The 16,855-nt window shown below is 38.7% G+C and overlaps 2 protein-coding genes across 5 annotated transcripts; both read left to right on the forward strand.

Moving 5' to 3' along the window:
• Window positions 1-2,742: 2,742 nt before the first annotated feature.
• On the forward strand, window positions 2,743-5,500 carry LOC109703941 (serine/threonine-protein phosphatase 7 long form homolog). The gene is made up of 8 exons (XM_020224683.1): window positions 2,743-2,748; window positions 2,968-3,054; window positions 3,141-3,782; window positions 3,878-3,963; window positions 4,046-4,136; window positions 4,218-4,649; window positions 4,724-5,152; window positions 5,216-5,500. The coding sequence occupies exons 1-8, from the start codon at window positions 2,743-2,745 to the stop codon at window positions 5,498-5,500; spliced, it is 2,058 nt and encodes a 685-aa protein (XP_020080272.1).
• Window positions 5,501-7,419: 1,919 nt separating this feature from the next.
• On the forward strand, window positions 7,420-12,530 carry LOC109703943 (COP9 signalosome complex subunit 3-like). 4 transcript variants are annotated; one of them, XM_020224685.1, is made up of 7 exons: window positions 7,420-7,721; window positions 9,279-9,338; window positions 9,500-9,589; window positions 9,812-9,970; window positions 10,053-10,100; window positions 11,275-11,329; window positions 12,343-12,530. In XM_020224685.1, the coding sequence occupies exons 2-7, from the start codon at window positions 9,327-9,329 to the stop codon at window positions 12,420-12,422; spliced, it is 444 nt and encodes a 147-aa protein (XP_020080274.1). In that variant the 5' UTR covers window positions 7,420-7,721; window positions 9,279-9,326; the 3' UTR covers window positions 12,423-12,530. The 4 variants fall into 4 exon arrangements, 3 of the variants coding, with proteins under 3 accessions (XP_020080274.1, XP_020080275.1, XP_020080276.1); XM_020224686.1 differs by lacking the exon at window positions 12,343-12,530 and adding an exon at window positions 11,417-11,602; XR_002214062.1 differs by lacking the exon at window positions 12,343-12,530 and having other exon boundaries at window positions 7,421-7,721; window positions 10,053-10,196; window positions 11,275-11,314.
• The last annotated feature ends 4,325 nt before the right edge of the window (window positions 12,531-16,855 follow it).

Genomic DNA, 16,855 nt, shown 5'->3' on the forward strand with positions numbered 1-16,855 from the left:
TTATATTTTTATAATACACTTTTAGGAATGTGGTGTATAAGTAAAATCACCGAATAATCATCTTCTCCTTTTCAACCATTAAAAATTATTGTCTGCACTGACCATATTTTTAAACAATCAATATTGTCAAATTAAACCAAATACAATAGATGCGATCTACCTATATAAAAAATCTCTATATAATAAATTACGGAGTCTACACTTTGATAATAGAGTTTAGGGGCCATTGCTTATATGCCTCAGAAAAGTTTTCGACTTTCTAATTTACCTCTTTTAGAAGGCTAATATTGAAAATACCTTTTTTATGTTCCAACTTATTTCAAATATATCTATAGAATTAAATTCTGTTAATGAACTGTTAGCAATAGCTGTTATCTCTATGAAATTACCATTTTACTCTTTCAAATATATCTTCTACTATTACCGACTTTTTTTAATTGTTCTTAAGTGAGGGGCACAAAAAAGTATTTTTGATTTTTTGTATTTTCAAATATACCCTTCAACCATCATCAATATTTCTTATTTGCCCTTAAGTTAAGGACAAAAGAGACATTTTATTTTTTTTAACTATGGTAAATATTTAACTCATGTTTAACCCAAGTTAACTCAACGGATGGTAACTGTAGGGATATTTTAAAATAACAGAAGAACATATGAGGGTTATATAGGCAATTATCTTTAGAGTTTACATTTTGATAATAGGTTTTACAAACAGTGTATACGACGTATTCATACATCCTGTGCCCAGAACATTATCTTCTTTACTATTCTAATTTTCTATTATTTTATTAATATATATAAATTATTTTTCTAGCTTTTCCCTCAAATTTTTTCACATATGCTTTATAAAATAACATGGCATTGCATGGGTCCTTAACTACTGAAAGGAGAAATTGAGACTAGCAACATGTATTCATGATATATAGAAGATTATATGAATATATAAACAGCTAACGACCTGGCCCACTAATAATAATAACTTATTGGACTCAAACCACTGGCCAAAAATGCTTAAGCCAAGTTATTATTACTAATGTTTATGGTCTCTTATATATTTAATTACAGTGCTATTTGCATCAAATATGAGATTATTGGAGCGTCACAGATTCTCACTTTTTAGACTAACTTGTCTCACTAGCTTTATCATTCTGACCCTAACTTAGCTTGTCACCTTATCATTCTGACCCTAACTTAGACTATCATTCAAACCTTGGCTTAGTTGAGACTTATCTCACACTTCCGGCTGATAATCGGCTCTAATACCAAATGTAAGCATCTGGCCCACTAGCAATAATAACTTGTTGGGCCCAAACTACCGGCTTAAAATGGTTAAGTCCAGTTATTATTGTTAGTATCCATAATCTCTTGTGTACTTAATTACACCTCATTCCCATTTGACGTGAGACTATTGGGGTATCACACAATAATACATGTGAGTCTTACATCGAATAGAAAAATAAAATATGATTGAGAATATAAGGGATTACGAACCCTAGAGATAATAACTAGGTTTCAGCATTTTAGGCCGGTAGTTTGGGCCCAATAAGCTATTAGTGCTAGTGGATTATGTTGTTACAGTTAGTATTAGATCCAGTTTACAAGCCAGAATTATGAGATAGGATGGAGTTCACATCACCTGCTAATCTTAGGCAGGAAAATAGGGCTTGACGAGATCGTTAGTGCCACGCCCCCACAACCGCCAATTTGGTCGGTTTGGGTACGTCCAACAGACGTTGAACGGACAGCACCTCCCCTGTCCGCCCAAGGCTCAACAACATCAATCATGTTTATCAAGTTGTTGAGGTAAACATAGTTAACATACATGAATCATGCAAGTAGGATACAAGCAAGAGCAAGAGAGAAAACTAGCTATTACATTCACTTTGCATTTAACCACCAAAATACATACATTTGGTTTACAACTTTCACCTCATGATACATATACATCCACAAGAAACATCTTCCAAAACACATCAAGTCTCTCATATACACATGGTACTCTAATGCAACAGGAGGTTACTAACTAGAGCACTATGCTCTTACTGCGATCATCTGCCGGTCCGCTCATGCTAGGCCCTGCAACAAAGTGGGATGAGAACTAACAAAAGTTTCCAGTGGATTCGGCCGCCGATCCCGCCGATTTTCCCACTAGGTCTAAGCAGGCATAAGTAGAGACATAAACAGGGTAATGAAATCTGCTAATATAATAATGAAATTTGCTAACATGCTACTATGCCTCAAAAACATGATATGAATGAAGTATCTATTATGCTCATGATGCATGCCGTTCATATACTTGTCACCCAATCATCTTGGCTAACCATAAGGTTAAGCCCTAACTTACAACCAAATCCCATAGGTGAGGACACTCTGCGCTACACATACCCGAGACCATCTGCTGGCTTGCTGGGTAGGTACGTTAACTCATCGTGTGACAACTCCGGAGCTGACTGCTTGGGTGGAGCGACCACCGTCAAGCTAAAATAGACTAAGTGAGTATGATCCAATCCTCTCAACTCGAGGATACCCTACCAACTAGGGATAACAATACACTCGGGAATCCACCTATCCCAATGTTCATGTTTTAAGTGTCATCACTACACTAGTTCCAAATGCCACACTTTTATGTCATTACATTGTTCAAGTTCACCACTTATTTTTGGCACTGTAGGTTTCCATGTCAAGATCTAATCCTCATGCATCCGCTAAATCATGTATCCAACTCATGATTTCTATTCTACTATGGAAGTATGCAAGGAATTGAATTACATTTAACCACATATCCTATAATGCATGATAATCAACATATGAACATATATGCTCAACAAGAATTTTTTTTATAAATAGTCTTATTGAAACTTTTATTTACAAAAATAGGCCTCTTTAAACTTTTTTTGTAAAAATAGTCTCCAAATCGGCCAGGCCTCTTTAATTAATAGTCACTAATTTGTATATTTTATCTTGCAGATGGACGTTCAAGAGGATCCCGGGCCAATTGATCTATTAGTTCTATCAGACCAGGATAGGCATCGGTCGAGCTATGTGCGATCAGAGGTATGTTAAGTTATGCATTTACAAAAAAGTTTATTTAGGGTAATACATAAAAGGGAAATTTACTAAAAAGTGAATAAACTTTACAGGGGTACACGCCAGTTCAGTTTACGGAGCATGGCCGTAAACTGAACACATGGACGGTCGAGCATCCGGGAGTGATAGAGCACTTACGACATGCTGGCTTTTTCTACGTCTCCCGCCTCAGACGAGTACAGCTAGATCAGGCTCTGTTAGGGGCGTTGATAGAGCGATGGAGGCGCGAGACGCAGACATTCCACCTACGTCACGGAGAGATGACGGTTACGCTACGTGACGTGGCCATTATAGCTGGACTACGAGTGGATGGGGAGCCTGTTACAGGACGTGTTTCATTTGATTTGTTGCATACATGTGAGCTCCTTCTTGGGATACAGCCAGACGATGTCGTCACCGGCCAGATCCGCTTGGAGTGGTTGTTTCAGCATTTCCGGCATATTCCTTTGGATGCTCCGGCGGCCGTGGTTGCAGCATCTGCACGAGCATACATTTTATTTCAAATTGGATGCAGTTTGTTTCCTAACCCCACTGGATATCGCGTTCACCTCAAGTGGCTACCGCTACTTGAGGATTTTGACTTCTGCGGAGGCCTAGCTTGGGGCGCAGCTACCTTGGCCCATCTCTATCGGGCATTAGGGAATGCCTCTATGAAAGGAAAGGCCGAGTGTTGTGCTTTTGGTACTCTACTACAGGTCAAATCACTAGAACTTAGTTTTTTTTAGTAATAACTTGTAATTTGCAAATTGGTTTCTTTTACTAATTTTATAGTTAACTTTTTTGTTTTTAGATATGGGCATGGGACTATATACATATTGGACGTCCCGATCGAGTTGGAGCTCCACCGGATCTGCATGATTGTCCATTGGGTTGTCGGTATGCTATGTATTTAAAATATAATATAATAAAATAATAAATTTTGATAAATAATTTAATATACTATTAATCACTTCTGCAGGTGGAACATGGGATTGCGATTTCGTGGAAATGTCAGGGCGACCGATATTGAGTTTTATCGCGATGAGCTAGATCAGCAAAGAGAGTCACAAGTACTTATAGATTTCATAAATTAAATACATGCATAAACATTATAAAATCTTACATTCATTTTTTTTAATACACTTGTACAGGTTACATGGATGCCCTATACGGAGGATGTTTTGATCGGTCTTCCTGCATTTTGTCTTGAGGGCTCAGCAATCTGGCGTTCGAGAACTAGTTTGATATGCTATCATATTGTCGAGCTACATTTACCTGATAGAGTTCTGCGTCAGTTTGGATTGCTGCAGCATATACCGGATCCTGTAGAAGCTATACAGAGGATCACCTCGCAGGGTAGATCAGGCGAGGACTGGGCAGCATTTCATGCTCCATATATTCAGCGTTGGGCAGATCGTCTTGAGCATATTGCGGAGCAGAGTCCTTTCGTCGATCCAGATCCGATACGAGCTACCTCTGTATACATGCAGTGGTATTGGGGGATCACACGGAGGTGGATTTCTCGTCCTGTACAGCGGCCTCCACTTACTTTTCTGCCGCGTGGGAATGTCGAGCGACGATTGGTAAGATTATTTTATTTTATAGTTTATTTTAATATAAGGATATTCATTATATATAATCATATATGTTTATACAGGTGTATGCTATCCGGCATGCTGTTAGCGGTATCGGTCATTTGATGGATGATCCTCCGGAGCCCACTAGAATGATCGATGCTCTAGCACATGTAAGGTGGGATCTCGAGAGCGTGTTAGAGAGCCTTCCGACATTACCCGTGACAGGACATTCGGATGTTTCTTCTCCGACATTTGGTGCTCACGGTGATATTCCCTCCACCTCTACACCTGCATATGATTTCGGTGATATTCCCTCCACGTCCGCGCCTACATATGGTTTCGATGATATTCCCTCCACCTCGATGCCTGCGTATGATTTTCCATCGACATCTGTCCCAATTCATCCATCTGATGTCCCTTCGACTTCTGATGTCCCTTCGACATCGGAAGTGCAGTTTGATATTCCGTCGGCGTCCATCCCTCCATTTGAGATTCCATCTACGTCAGAGGTATTATATTTTGATATTTCATTCACGTCTATCCATCTTTCTAACGTTTCATCCACGTTGCAGGTTCGTCGCGATGATATTGTATATCAACGTAGGCGACGACGACGAGGTCATATTGGGACGCAGGAAGGGATACTACCATCAGCTGTTGAGCAAGGGATGGAGCAGATTGTCGAGGGCATCGCCATCGAGCATATTGATGAGATGCATGTCATTGAGCCCGTGCAGCCTGAGATGGAGCATGACATACATATTCGAGGACGGAGTCGAGGACGCGGTCGTGGACGCGGACGTGGACGTGGCAGGGGACGAGGGCGAGAGCATAGGAGGGGGATGGAGGGGACTTGATGTTTTTTATCATTTTTGAGATTATTATGTATATTTGATATTCAGATCTTTCTATATTGATTTTTGTAGTATTATCTAAATTTATCCATATTGAAATGTGTTGATATTGCTCATTTTATCTGATTAAAGTGTGGTTGAAGTTGGTATAGATGATTTTATGTAATTATTTTTGTAATTGAAATGCTTGAAAATATTGCTTTTTTGTATAATGTGAGAATTTTGCATTATTGCTGCTGTTTTGTTGTAGTACAGCTTGAAAGCGGTGAACCATTCACCGCATTTAAAAGCGGTGAACTATTCACCGTATTTATAAGCGGTGAATAGTTCACCGCTTTTAATGAATTCCTTGTCCGCTTTTAATAAACTTTGGCAGGGTGGGTGCCCATGAAGGCGGTGAATGGTTCACCGCCTTCATGGGATATATAAATCCTCATGAAAGCGGTGAACCATTTACCGCTTTCACATGAATGCGGTATATGGTTCACCGCTTTTTAGGAGTCCCGCCACCTCACCGCCTACCTGGCAGTTTTGAGCCTATTTTTACAAATTCAAATTTCAGAGGCCTATTTTTAAAATAAAAGTGTTGAAGGAGACTAGTTGGGTAAAAACTCCGCTCAACAATAACAACTTAGATATAAAAGGAAATCCGATTGTTTCGGATAGCACCCCACATTTCTTGGTGATGCCGCGATGCGAGAATTCCAGTCTTGTAATTTATAGACGACGATTCAGCTCGACCCAACGCAAACAAACCGAAAAGTGTACTTTTGTTTAACGACTCGCCGCACGTCTGTAGGAACTTCGATTCGAGTTGCCCACCGTGTTGATTTTACCTTCAATTAGGTTTACATAGGCTTAAATTAGATCAAATCCTACTATGATTAAAAGCCCTCTTTAGAAACCCTACAAACCCATTATTGCAAGAATGCACATAGCAACTATGATTCATGCAATAATCTTGTGTAGCATCACCTAGGGTTCCCATTCAACTCATTTCTAAGGGATTATATCAAAACCCTAACTACATACCACTAAATCGCATGAAGCTTACCTCCAACACAAGCTTCTCCTCAAGCCAAGAAGATGGTAGCTTCACCTCCAAGCAACCTCTTTCCACTATTCTCCACCTCTTGGTACAAACCCAAGGAGAGAGAGAGAAGCTTAGAGAGAGAGAGAGAGAGAGAGAGAGAGAGAAAGGTTTTTCTCTTAGGTTTGGGAGATGTGAGGGAAATGAGAGAAATGGGTTAAGATATCTCATTTAAACACTCCTCAAGCACAATTGCACTCAGCCCCCCACTCAAAAATAGGGTTTCACAAAACCCTCCATTTCACGTGTACGGGGTCCGGACCCTTCAGCCAGGGTCCGGACCCGAGAGCACTTCCAGCATGAAAAATTCTGGAATTTCTCCAACTTGCTCTCCAAGGTCCTCTACACCCTTATAAGACATTCCCATCATTTGGAATGCTCAACGGACCCTTCCGAAGCGTCCAATACCACACTTTGGTCAATTTCGACCTAAGTTCAGTTTTACGCGTCGAGGATTCATTACCTTACAGTTACGGTCTAAACAGAGAAAGTCTCTAAATCCTATATTAGATTAGAAAGGAAATATGATTGTGAATATAAGAGATTAGGGACTCGAATGATAATATTGATTTTAAGCATTTTGCTGGTAATTTGGACCCAACACTACAAGAGAATTGGGTTTTAGCGACACATTTTTGGGACACTTTTATGTAAGTGTCCCATTTATGTATAATTTTTATTTTAAAAAACAAATCTAGTAAAGCCCAAAGATAAAGCCCAATTACCCAAAACAAAATTCATAATGTTCAAAAACTCCTAAGTTATTAAAAAAAACTAGCAAGGCCCAAGTAGAAAGCCCAAATACAAAAAAAAGGGAAAAAAAACTATCGTACCCCTCGCTCTCCTCCTCCTCCTCCTCCTCCTCCACATCCGAACGAATCGTCTTCTCCTAGGTCGTATCCTCTTCTCCCCTCGCTCAAACCCCCTCGCTCTCCTCCTCTTCCTCCGTCGCCGCAACCGATGAGCTAGGGTTCCGGCGGCCGGAGTTCGGCCGTGAGGCTCTCGCGGGGACCGTCGCCGGCGGAGTAAGCGCCAAACGTCGAGGCAACGACGGTGGTGGGGAGGCAGGAGTCCGGCGACCCGGTTGTGCTCGCGGCGGCGTCGAAGGCGTGGAAGGGGTAGACGGAGAAGAAGGTGAGCTCTATCCATCGATTATCCCATATAATAATCTCTTGTCAGAATCTCTTGTTCATGACGATTTAGAGTGTAATCTCTGATTAGTCTTATTGTATATTAAGTGCTTATCATCAGAAAAAGGATTAATTCTCCTTACTCTTTTTTTTTTTTAAAAAGGAGAGAGAGAGAGAGAGAGAGAGAGAGAGAGACACACACACACACAGAGAATTAATGCTTATCTCCTAGTAAGCTTACTAAAATATTTAGTTATTATATCATAGAGTTGGGAAGTGGCCGTAAAATTTGACAGAGTAATTAGAACAGTTGAAGGAATATTCCCAATTAAGTTCCACCGAAAGGATTTAAAGTGACTTAATTTAAAATTTGGGAAAATGTTAAGAACGTGCATAGAAATTCCCATCATATTAATCGTGAATGCTTAGTTCATTTGCATACTATTTGTAGGATGTTGGATTTTTGGGTTGAAAATCTACAGTTATTTTCTTTTTTCTCGATTCCAGAGGCCTAAACTACTTTAGTTTCTATTGCCTAGTTCATTTGTTTAATGAATGAAACGAATTATTATGAAAGTTTGTGAACTGCACGAGATTTAACTATTTTAATGCCTCACTTTTAGGCCCCAAGTTCAATGAGCATTAATTCCTAGTGCTTCACTAGATGTATCCAAATCACATTTGTAGAGCATTTGTATAATCTCAGAGCTCAAAGGTAGGAAGAATATGAGACCCTAGATAGTCCTATATATAAGGTATAAAATATAATAGGGCTAAAATTCTTAACCCGATTATAGCATTTTGGGCAGTGGCTAGGTTAAGAGGTTAAGAGAGTTAAGCGTGCTAGGACTAGAGTAGTCCTAGAATGGATGACCCTCTGGGAAGTAGGGCGTCACAGCGAATGTGTAAAGGGCCAACAATTTTCATTTTTCAACATATTCTAGGCACTTGCCTAATTATGGTGAATCCATTTAACATCTTATTATGAAGGGCGAGATGTGTAATGCAATTAAAAAAGTAAAATCTTACCATACTAAAATGATGATGATCTATCTAATAAATTCCTTAAGGCTTAGTATTTTGATTTTGGGCAAACTTCAGAAATGGGCCCTGTGATACAGCGCATTTCATATTTGTGCCTGTGAATTTCATTTGTATCACTTAGATGCTCTGAGATTGCTATTCCTATTTTCTTTCTGTTTTTTTAAAAAAACCCAATTTTCCAGAAGGACCTTTCCATCAATCCCATTGATTTTAGTTTGGACCAGGTTTTGAAACTCACTAATGAGTTTGGTTCGTGTTTGGGTTGTGTGGTCTAAAGTCAACTTCAAACCCTAGTCTAAAACTCAATTCTAATGGGTTTTAGTCAAGTTTAGATCAACCCAACCTAGAAGATGATCCAAACTTGCTGTGTTGATCAAAATCTAAACCAAAACCAAGTTATAGTGGGGAGCTAATGAAAAGGTCCCTATGAAGTTATGGGTGTTCAAATTATTATTATTATTATTATTTGTTGGTTTAATCTCCTTTTGTGATGAATGATTCTCGAAGTTTATGCCAGAATGCTTTGATTTGAATCTGGGATTTATGCTGTACAGAGTTCTACATTATGCATTCGCCGGTAATTTTTTACATAATTCTTCGATTTGCATGTGTACTGAGCTTATTCTCTGATATGCATGTGTATTTGTGTTTTAGATATTATAGATGCCTTTTAATTTGGAGTCCTCTAGTTAATACATGCCTGATATTTATTTTTTTTTAACCCTTTTCTTCTGGCAGCCCTACATTGATTTGTCTGCTTGCTATGCCTCGGGGAAGTATTCAGATCTAGAGGCCTTCATCCAATCAAATGTTGAGAAGTTTCAGTCTGTGAGTACTATTTCACCGGCTATATCTTTAATTCAACAATAAAGCCATCTCGCATTTCAGTTACTGTAGTAAATGTTGAACATTGTATTGCATGACTGTTGTGATTTTGCAGCAATTTCCTTTTGTTATCTTTTGTACTTTCTTTCTTTGCTTTTTATGATGGATTTTACTTTTTAAAATTGTCATGTGTTATTTCGCCTTTCTGTTTTTTTGAACTTGCAGGACAATAATCTTGGATTGGTGAAGCAAGTCCTATCTTCTTTATACAAGCGCAATATCCAGAGACTAACACAGACTTACTTGACTTTGTCCCTCCAAGACATAGCCAATGCTGTGCAACTGAAGACCCCGAAGGAAGCTGAAATGCATGTTCTACGGATGGTGGGTTTCTGAGCTATATAAAAATTTGTCATTTTAAACTTCAAATGTGATGAAGCTTTGTAACTTTTTTGCAAAATTCCAGATTCAAGATGGGGAGATATTTGCTACGATAAATCAGAAGGATGGAATGGTCAGTTTTTATGAGGATCCTGAGCAATATAAAACTTCCTCTTGAGCAATATAAAACTTGTGAGATGGCAGATCACATTGATTCTACAATTCAGAAGTATCATATCAACTTATTAGCTTTCGTTTAATCTATAAAATGTTGTGTTTCGATCTCTTGTCGAGATTACGCGTCCATGCCTTTCAAAATTGAATAATTAAATCATTGTGTGTTGATTACTCCATGTTCCATGTAGTCAACCTCTTCAACTTCATTAGGACTTCCAAATTACTTTCATCATCCCTATCAAAACTAAGCAATAGTTTGACATTGTTTGTATGATTAAGTGCATAAGGGGCACTGTCATTCTCTAAACTTCCTTTGCAACGAATTCAGCATCATGGCTATAGAGTTGGTGAGAAGTCAGCAGCCAGCTGTAAATTTCTGCAATGTCTCCTTGATGTCTTTTCAGGCCTGAACTCTGGGGTTTTAGTGGATTTGAGTATATTCCTAATTCCTAAATAAAGCTAGGATGATTTTGTCGGCTGTATAATCTTGTCAGCTGTGTTTTAGACTTTTTTTTTTTTTTTTTTTTTTTTTTTTTTTTTTTTTTTTNAAATAGGTTTTGGCCGCAATATTTTGTGTACTTAGTGCAGTGGTTTTATTACATTATTTGTTGATTGCAGCTTTGGTGCTTAAAGAAGACTTTTTTTTTCCTTTTTTTTTTTTCTGTTCCTTAACAAGTTAATACCTTTTTGGTTTTTAAGTTTTCAGTTGCAGTATTAGTGTATGGAGGAACATGCTATTGCTAGTATTAATGCTATTAAGGCTTATGAACTGCAAAGAATATATTCTCATGAGTTATGGCATAAATTTGGTGTATTATATTGTATTATTGATTATATGTAAGGCAAGGATTAGAAACCACTCAAAATTTTCAGCATCTCTTTGTTCTTCTTTTTTTATTGGTGGTGGGTTCATTAATCAATGCTACATGCTTCACGAGTTGTGGTAAGTTATTAAGTGCAATAGATTGGGGAGCCACCATCTTAATTACTATTTGTATACGAAATGGAGATGCATATATTAAATTTGAGTATGATAATCTGTCACTTAAATAATGTCTTGCTCATTGTCAAATAATGCCTTTTTTTAAGATGAAATGATTATCTAATACTAAAAAATTATATTTGTTTAGGTTTCAGACGCATCTAGCGCTCGTAATATTCATCCACAACTTCATTGCCCTTCAAGTAAAATTAAACTTATATTAATTGATTTTCATGTTAAAAGATTATTTAACTAATCTTTTATTAACTTCAGTATTATTTAATTTGTAGGTTCAATATCTTAATTGCCGAGGTCACTACGATTGGATATGATATGATATTATTAGCTTTTGTTTTCATTTCTCTTTTTCTTGGGTTGAAAAGCTAGAAATTGTTGGTACTGTGATTTAGTGACTAAATACTCGTTTAAAGATATATGGATAATAGCTTGAGACATTTTGGTATTAATTAGTGTAACTACAAAACCTCTTTTATATGTTTTTTTTGTTAATGCAAATCAAGGCGAAGAAAATTAAAGATATGCTTAATGATAATCATCGTGGAGTGGTATTATATTTTAAAAAGTGTGATGCATCAAGAAAAAATTTGATGTTTAAAGAAAATGCGACAGTTATAAAGTGTCGCTGAAATTAAAAAAAAGTGTTGCTAGAATATTATTTTGCATCACTTTAATGTGCTGCTAAAAGCTTAAATAAGTGTCGGTATATCAGTAGCACTTTTTTTAGGTTATACCAACACTCTTAAAAAGTGTCACGTACTATATACCTAGCGACGCCACATATAACAACACTTTTAAAAATGTCGGTAATTTAGCCAGCAGCACTTTTTTTTGATCTATACCGATATTTAAAAGTGTCGTTATATACCGTTTTTGTTGTAGTGCAAGAAATTATTAGTGCGAATGAGCTAGGTCATTATAATAAAAATAGACGATTTAAGATCGACTTAGTTTTATGTACACTGTATTTAACATTTTGAAAAACTCTATACTCTGTAAAAAAAAAATTACTCTATTTTTTACTATTTGGGTTGTCTCTTAAAAAAGCTTTATTTTAATTCTTATATAAAATAAATTAAGAAAAAAATTACAAGTCAAAACAAAAAATTTTTTTTTTTGCATAAAAGTATTAGAAAAAAATTATTATCGAATTGAGAAATCTTTTGAAACATAGCTAAAAACATCTTCTCCTCCTCAGGCCCTTTCTCCACCGCCACTGCCACTGCCATCGCCGCTCACATCTCTCTTCTCCTACTACTATTTCTCTTACTGCTGTGACTGTTAGTAGGAGTGGCGTTGTCATTGTCGTCGGCAGCAGCAACATCGGCGTTGTCGGCAGCATCGTCATTGGCAGTGTCGGCGTCGGCGTGGTCGTCTGTGGCAGCCATGTCGGCATCGTCGTTGTTAGCGGCGGCAGTAGCGACATCATTGTTGTCATCGTTGTCAGAGGGAGTAGAGTCGGCAGCAGCTGCATTGGTGTCATCTTCGTCAACAGCATTGGCTTCGGCGGCGGCTTCGTCATCAGTGGCAGTGGCGCCGTCGTCGTCAGCGGTGGCGTCGGCACCGACATCATCGTTGGCATCGTCATCAAAGAGAGTAGAGGACAAGGGAGGAGGGGAGAGGATGGGAAGGGAGGATAAAGTAGGGCAAGGGGGAGTAGGGAAGAGGACGGGAGGAGAGGATGGAGTAGAGGAAGGGGGAGTAGGGGAGAGGATGGGAAGAGAGTACCAAAGAAAACGAAAGAGGGAGGAGTAAAGAAACGACACAATGTATAGAGTATTTTTGAAAGAGACCTAGTTAGTTTTTTTCTATACAAAAATTATTCTCTAAGATCTATATTATAGAATTTTTTTTTTTTTTACTTTATTTGACCTTCCAAACGGCCCAACTAAAAAAAAGTGTTTTTTAGAAAATAAAACGTCAAACATGCCCGTGGTATATAAACTAACATGAGTTGGTCTTAAATTGCCTAATTTACACTTCACATTTCAATCCTCCCTCTACTAAATCTTTTATGTGACTTTGCCTGCGTGCTCAACACTTCTTTTACAATAACTATTAGAAAATATGCGCAAAATGATATAAAAAAAAAATTCATTATGCTTATTTTAATAGTATCATATGGTAATATTATCTAACAGCTTTTAAAAGTAAAATATAACGAAATGGATCTATTAAGTTGTAAATGCTCAAAAATTGATTTGAATATAAATCTTATATTTTAGGAGATAACACCAAATCAAGATATTTACGAAGGCTTTTGTTTATTATAATGGAAAAATATTGTTGTTAATGCATGCCATGTTATAGTTCTAACCTCGGACAACGATTTTTTAGGAAGAAACAGATTAAATAGTTGAAGTGAACTATGCTAGTTAATTCGCGAATTATTCGCGAATTGTTGAAAAAACGAATTAAACGGCCGAATTCGTATTTTTGCAAAAAATCGGAAAAAAAGGGAATTTTTTGACTAAAAAACCGTGTTCGTGTATTATACGCGCAACCGAATTATTCGGCCAAAAAAAAGGGATCGCGCCCGCACCGCCCGCGCCTACCCGTGCTCCCACGCGCTCCCGAACGCGCTCGCGGGCCGGCTGGCCCAAAACAGTAAAATACAAAAAAAAAAACCTTTCCAAACACCTCGCCTAAGACCAAAAAAAAAAAAAAAATTTCTTTCCCAATTTTTACTTAATTAGCTTAATTTTATAGTTATTTATTCTTATATTTTTAAAAAATATAAATATTTATGCTAATAGCATAAATCTTGAGAGAAAAAAAATTAATTTAATAGCCGAATTTTTTATCCCGAATTTTTAATTGGTAAACGTATAATATCTGTATAAATCACATATCCGAATAATTGATGAATCCATTTTTTAGCCGTATTTTTCAACGAATTTAAAAATTAGAAGACGAATTTTATCCGAATTATACCCGTACCAAATTTTTGTCGAATCCGAATTAACTAACTATGAAGTGAAAGTGCATCTACTCATATATAATGTGACAAATTTTATTTGAGTGGCATCCTAGTCACCATGCATGCACTAGCTTCGACTAATGACGTAGAAATCCACAATTAAAATGTCAGGGCTATATCTTGATCACACCAATAATTGACATTAGTGGCCCATACTTTTTATTTATAGTTTTGAATTTTTTATACTGAAATTCTTTTGAGTTGTGCTAGGCCTATAATAAAAAGAGGTTGTGTTCTATAACACCATACGTTAAGGGTAGAGGGCTTAGGATGAAGGATTGGAAGATTATAACACTTTTTGGATTGTAAAATTCACATTTCTCAAATTTACTAAATTCTTATTTTTATATTGTCAATCATTATTATTGATTTTTTGTATTTTCGAAACACTTTTTTTTTTATATAAACAAAAATATTCCTCGTCTTCTTTTCTTTCTTCAACTTTTTCTACTTCTTTTTATTGGATATATAACAGCGTCACTGCCACAAATCTGTGAGGACTGAGATTTTTGCGGTGCAGATAAACCCTTTGTTAACGAGGTTTTTGTGTGTAATTTAATTATATAAATACTTGTCAAGTTTCAGAAGAAAACGAGTTAGGATGGAGAAGTTACGCGACCTATACTAATCACTTAAAGTGAATAGTAACTCCGGTTTTCCGGAGAGGCCAATCAGTGGAGATGACTTATGGTGCGTATTGGACTCCGTTCATAGTGATCCAATAGCTCGTTTTCAATGGTGTGACTATCCTGGACCCAATGGCACAGGCAGATTTGGGTTTTGATGCACGGTTTTCGAGAAAAAAGAGATTTTATTGGACTTACACATATATATATGTGTGGTTTTTGAAAAATTGGTGAGGGGATGGGTTTCGTCGCAAATCGGTGACCAAATCTGATGAAACAAAATTGTAGATTCGATGCCCCAGTCGTGCTGAAAGCGCTGGCGTGATCCGATCGAAAATCCGACGGACGGATCTCCGGGAATCCTGAAATGTTCGTTGCGGGGTCGAAATTGGCAAAACAAAAATTCTACGAAAGGCCCTACATTTTATGTATCGTTTTGCGTGATTTCGAACGTCTAGGTGCGTAAGCGTAAAACGCTCATGCTGCGAGGGACTTGGCTGAAAATAAACAACTTTGGTGGACTTTTCTGCAAAAATGCGCAAGATATATAATGTTGCAACTAGGGTTTCTATGCACGAAACCCTAGCCCTAGCCGACCCAGCTCACCAGCTATGCCCTAGCCGTCACCAACAAGTCTCTGCCCTAGCTGTGCGTGCACCCCGGCCGCCAGCAAGCGCCCCCGACCGCCGAAAAATCGACATTTGCCTCTCTTCCATCATCCTCTCCACCTAGTTGCCACCTTCTTGGCCGTGGCCTCAAGGAGTCGGCCACGCATGCCCGGGCCCCCTCTGACTAGCCTCGACCTCCCCTTGCCGGCGCACCCGCCATCCGGCCACCGCCGGCTGTCTCGTGCCCTACCTTGCTCCGGTAAGGGAATTTACTATTTCTGTGCACTGTTTCGGGTTCCGGTCGCTTTTTCGGCGATCCGAGGACACCCCGACACTCTCGAAAGTGAGCACGATGATCCCTGATCTGTGCTGAACATCGTACTCACCTCCGTTGGGGTCAGAGAAGCCCCGGTTTGTGTGATAAGCGCTGTTTAGACATTGTGTGTGTTATCCACTGAACTTTGCATCGTTCCCACGCTCGTCACAGTGGCCGGCCATGCTTCGAAGTGTAAGCACGACCTCCGGCACATCGAGACCCATCAGCAGGTGTCTCAGCCAGGCTAGAAAGTCCTCGGTTTACGTTATCGGGCCATAAAACCCCAAAAATCACATAAAATGATGTGATTTTATGTAGTCGCAGGGACTTTTATGCAAATTTATACTTCGTGGTTGCTGTTGGCAGTGTGTGCGGGCATCGAGTGACCTTTGGACTAGTTGTCCAAGGCCCCAGGCCTTTCCGGAATGTTGATTTTCAATGCGTTTTTCGGTAAAATCCGCCAATGAAAGGCGATTTCGGTTCGAAATTCTTCCGACGGTGCCTCACGGAAAATTATATGGTCGTTGAGCCTTGTTGGCTGGTCACTCGCGTCGTTTCGAGGGTTCGAAAACGATGGGTGAGCGACGGTGGGTTCCGGTATCAAAATTGACACTTCCGAAAACCCGTAACCCTCGAAACGACGGGTGAGCGACGATGGGTTCCGGTATCTAAATTGACACTTCCGGAAATCCGTATCGGAATGATTATCCGACAATAATCGTTTCGATGTGAGGAAGTGTGTTTGCTGCCAAGTCACACGAATAATTGTGTTTTGTGGAAGCGGGTGACTCGTAGCATGAGTCGGTGAGTTTCGGGACAGTTCGTGGGTCCCAGCGGAGTCCCGGTGCAATTTTTGGGACTTCCGGCGTGTTACGATAATCGATTTTGGAAAACCGATTCCCGTGGGTTTACATGTGGGGATTGTGATTTAGTGGTTCGTGTTCGTGGGTTGGATTCTAACCCGGTGGACCTTTCGTAGGTCCAGTTGATACTTCTTCCGTAGTCGGGAGACCAGTGCCGTATACGTATAGGTGTGTACTTTGATCCGAAGTCGGTACAGTAGTGCAGTCTCGATGACATCTTCTTACCCTTTTTCCTATTATTATCCTGCATATACATTATGTTAAGCCTAGCACCTTTGTTATTCCTTTTACGTTTTACTCCGCTGTTTTCATATCTAG

The sequence above is a fragment of the Ananas comosus genome, unplaced genomic scaffold (assembly GCF_001540865.1).
Source record: "Ananas comosus cultivar F153 unplaced genomic scaffold, ASM154086v1, whole genome shotgun sequence".
In the NCBI taxonomy this organism is placed as follows: Eukaryota; Viridiplantae; Streptophyta; class Magnoliopsida; order Poales; family Bromeliaceae; genus Ananas; species Ananas comosus.

Excerpts from the sequence above, each read along its gene's own strand:
- LOC109703941 (XM_020224683.1), top strand. Across the intron at positions 3,783-3,877 it reads CTTTTGGTACTCTACTACAG|ATATGGGCATGGGACTATAT; the intron begins GTCAAATCACTA and ends TTTTGTTTTTAG. Across the intron at positions 5,153-5,215 it reads AGATTCCATCTACGTCAGAG|GTTCGTCGCGATGATATTGT; the intron begins GTATTATATTTT and ends TCCACGTTGCAG.
- LOC109703943 (XM_020224685.1), top strand. Across the intron at positions 9,590-9,811 it reads ATGTTGAGAAGTTTCAGTCT|GACAATAATCTTGGATTGGT; the intron begins GTGAGTACTATT and ends TTGAACTTGCAG. Across the intron at positions 11,330-12,342 it reads ACAACTTCATTGCCCTTCAA|GCCCTTTCTCCACCGCCACT; the intron begins GTAAAATTAAAC and ends TCTCCTCCTCAG.